Source organism: Limulus polyphemus, unplaced genomic scaffold (genome assembly GCF_000517525.1).
Source record: "Limulus polyphemus unplaced genomic scaffold, Limulus_polyphemus-2.1.2 Scaffold1995, whole genome shotgun sequence".
NCBI classification, from domain to species: Eukaryota; Metazoa; Arthropoda; class Merostomata; order Xiphosura; family Limulidae; genus Limulus; species Limulus polyphemus.
Genome location: NW_013667605.1, coordinates 36,056 through 39,092, shown reverse-complemented (window position 1 = coordinate 39,092; position 3,037 = coordinate 36,056). Strand labels below are relative to the sequence as shown.

The 3,037-nt window shown below is 37.1% G+C and overlaps 1 protein-coding gene across 1 annotated transcript in view; it reads right to left on the bottom strand.

The window, feature by feature from the left end:
• Positions 1-3,037, bottom strand: part of LOC106465596 (apoptosis-stimulating of p53 protein 1-like) — a 29,736-nt gene that overhangs the window by 25,607 nt on the left and 1,092 nt on the right. Inside the window, exon 2 of the mRNA XM_022393528.1 lies at positions 2,669-2,965. Within this exon, the coding sequence (XP_022249236.1) occupies positions 2,669-2,965 (297 nt within the window). The remainder of the gene's footprint in view (positions 1-2,668; positions 2,966-3,037) is intronic.

Below are 3,037 nucleotides of genomic sequence, written 5' to 3'. Positions count from 1 at the left end.
TTATGTTTACCCTAACCTTTTTTAAGTAATCCTACGTTTACTGTATCATTCACCCATCGCCTTATGTTTACCATAACCTTTTTCCATAACTCTGCGTTCGTGTATCATCTACACATCGCTTTATGTTTACCCTAACCTTTTTTAAGTAATCCTACGTTTACTGTATCATTCACCCATCGCCTTATGTTTACCATAACCTTTTTCCATAACTCTGCGTTCGTGTATCATCTACACATCGCTTTATGTTTACCCTAACCTTTTTTAACGTAATCCTACGTTTACTGTATCATTCACCCATCGCCTTATGTTTACCATAACCTTTTTCCATAACTCTGCGTTCGTGTATCATCTACACATCGCTTTATGTTTACCCTAACCTTTTTTAACTAATCATACGTTTACTGCATCATTCATCCATCGCTTTACGTTAACCCTAACCTTTTTTCCTAACCCTATGTTTACTTTATTATTCACTCATCGCTTTATGTTTTTCCTAACCCTATGTTTACTGTATTATTCACCTATCGCCTTATGTTTACCCTAACCTTTTCCAATAACTCTGTGTTCATGTATCATTTACCCATCGCTTTATGTTTCCCTAACCTTTTTTTCATAACCCTATGTTCACTGTATCATTCACCCATCGCTTTATGTTTACCCAAACCTTTAAGCTGTTTTATTATGTCTCCGGTAAATTTCTATCTATCGCCGAGAACCGATATAAAACATTGCATGTTACAAGTCGCGTACACTGTCATCGTTACTGATCAGTTGTAAAAATGAACGCTTCTGTTCATTAAATTTCCGAGCCCAGTGTTTCCTAACATAATTGTGATTGTTACAGAGAGTTGATTGATCTCCTCTGTTCATATTGTGACGGAAAACGACAATATCGATAATGTTTATCACACAGCAAGAGAGTTTCTTGTTAATTGGAAGAAAAAACCGTTTAAAAACGTCAATTACGTTTTTTTTGATACTTGATCAAAAAAAACAAAGAAGAATTCAAGTAAAAAGCCTAAGAGAGATTTGTAGAGTGTTGTCAGCTACCAAGCGCTAAAGAAACCTATGTGTAAACCATGTAAATATCAACTACCAAGTGCTAAAAAAACCTATGTGTAAACCATGTAAATATCAACTGCCAAGTGCTAAAGAAACCTATGTGTAAACCATGTAAATATCAACTGCCAAGTGCTAAAGAAACCTATGTGTAAACCATGTAAATATCAACTACCAAGTGCTAAAGAAACCTATGTGTAAACCATGTAAATATCAACTACCAAGTGCTAAAGAAACCTATGTGTAAACCATGGTCCCTTTGGATATTTAAATATATTTTTTCCAAACTATCGATTTGTTGAGATCCTGTAATCACATCTCTAATAAAATATGAATGATAAAAAACATAAACAAGACTTCTGTTGATATTACCCAGTTTTTGGGTCAGTTCTTTCCACTAAACGTTATGACAGGCACAAACGTAAAATTGTTCAATGTGAACCCCGCCGGTAATAAAAACTAATTAGAAACAAGTCGGTCAGTTGAGGATTAACAGTGTTTTAAATGATCCAACATTCTGTTTAGATATATTACTATATGTAATAAACGAAAAACAAGAATAAAATGCTAAAATGATCAAAGATCAACAATCCAGTCCGAACATAGACGGACGCGGAGAACAATACAAAACATTCATGTTTCTAAAGGTAAACCTTTATGAGATAAAAAAAAAACAAAGTTACATATCTGTAAGCTTAACATGCAATGTAGGTTAACTGGACATTGAAAACTTATTGGCATTATAGTGCTACATTGCTGGACAGAGACTAATTAAATTTCTTGGGATACTGCTGAATATTTCTGGGGTACAAACAAACATAGGAGACAGGTCCCAATAAATACTTACAGCACTACAGGTGCGATTAACAATGTACGCAGGAACATTGAAAACTGTTGTGACAGGTTTCATTTCAGTTTCCAAGGGACAATAAATAGACTGGTCAATATCTCTCTTTCTCACACACTCAGTCCATGGTTCATTTCAAGAAATATGTGGCCAGGGATGGTTGCAATGGACAGGGGATTGACGCTGGTGACAAGAGTTAGAGGAGCAAAATATCGACCAAATTACAACTTTACTAAGACAAAGTTACAACTGTACGATATACAATAATTAGGTGAATCTAATCAGTCAATTAATTCCGTGTTGGCTTCAAATGCGAAGTTTCCTGACATAATGGTTAAAACACGACGTGCCCAATTTCATGAGAATTGTATCAGAAAAAGTAATACCAGAAATGATAAAGTCCTTCTTCTTTGCCCCCCAGTGGCACAGCGGTATACCTGCGGCCTCACACCGCTAGAATCTGGGTTTCGATACCCGTGGTGGGAAGAGCACAGATGGCTCTTTGTGTAGCTTTGTGCTTAATTCCAATCAATCAATCAACCTTCTTCTTTAAACAGTTATAACCAAGACGAAAAAACACCGAATTTCACTTGAAACGATAAACACATAAAGCGCTCTCTCGTAGAATGCTTTACAATTAAAATTAAGACAAACCTTGAAGCAAGATCCTTACAACTTGTTTGGACAGAGAAGAAGCAACAAATAAATTTAAACAAAGTAATTATATTTATAATTACAAACAGCGACTAGTAACCAACTTACCTAGGTTACCATTGTTCACCCGCTGTTGGTCCACTTGGTTGCGCAGCGCCCTCAATCGGCGAAGTTTCTGCTCCTGACCTTCCACCCTTTCACGCAAGTGTCGCAGCCGGTCTCCTTCTGTCGTTTGAACCCCCTGGTGGTGTCGCACTTCTTGCTGTTTCAAGAACTTTAGACGTTGTTCCTTGGCCACGAGAAGCTGTTGTTGAGCCTCGATTTGTTGTTGTTGTCGTGCTGCCATCTCGCGGAGCTCAGCCAGCGTGAGTTCCGCCCCTTCTGGCAACTGGAAACAAAGAAAATCTTTGCATGAATAAAAACGAGGCGTATAATTCTTTAGAATACCAAACGTGGTATTTGACTAACGCTGAGAAC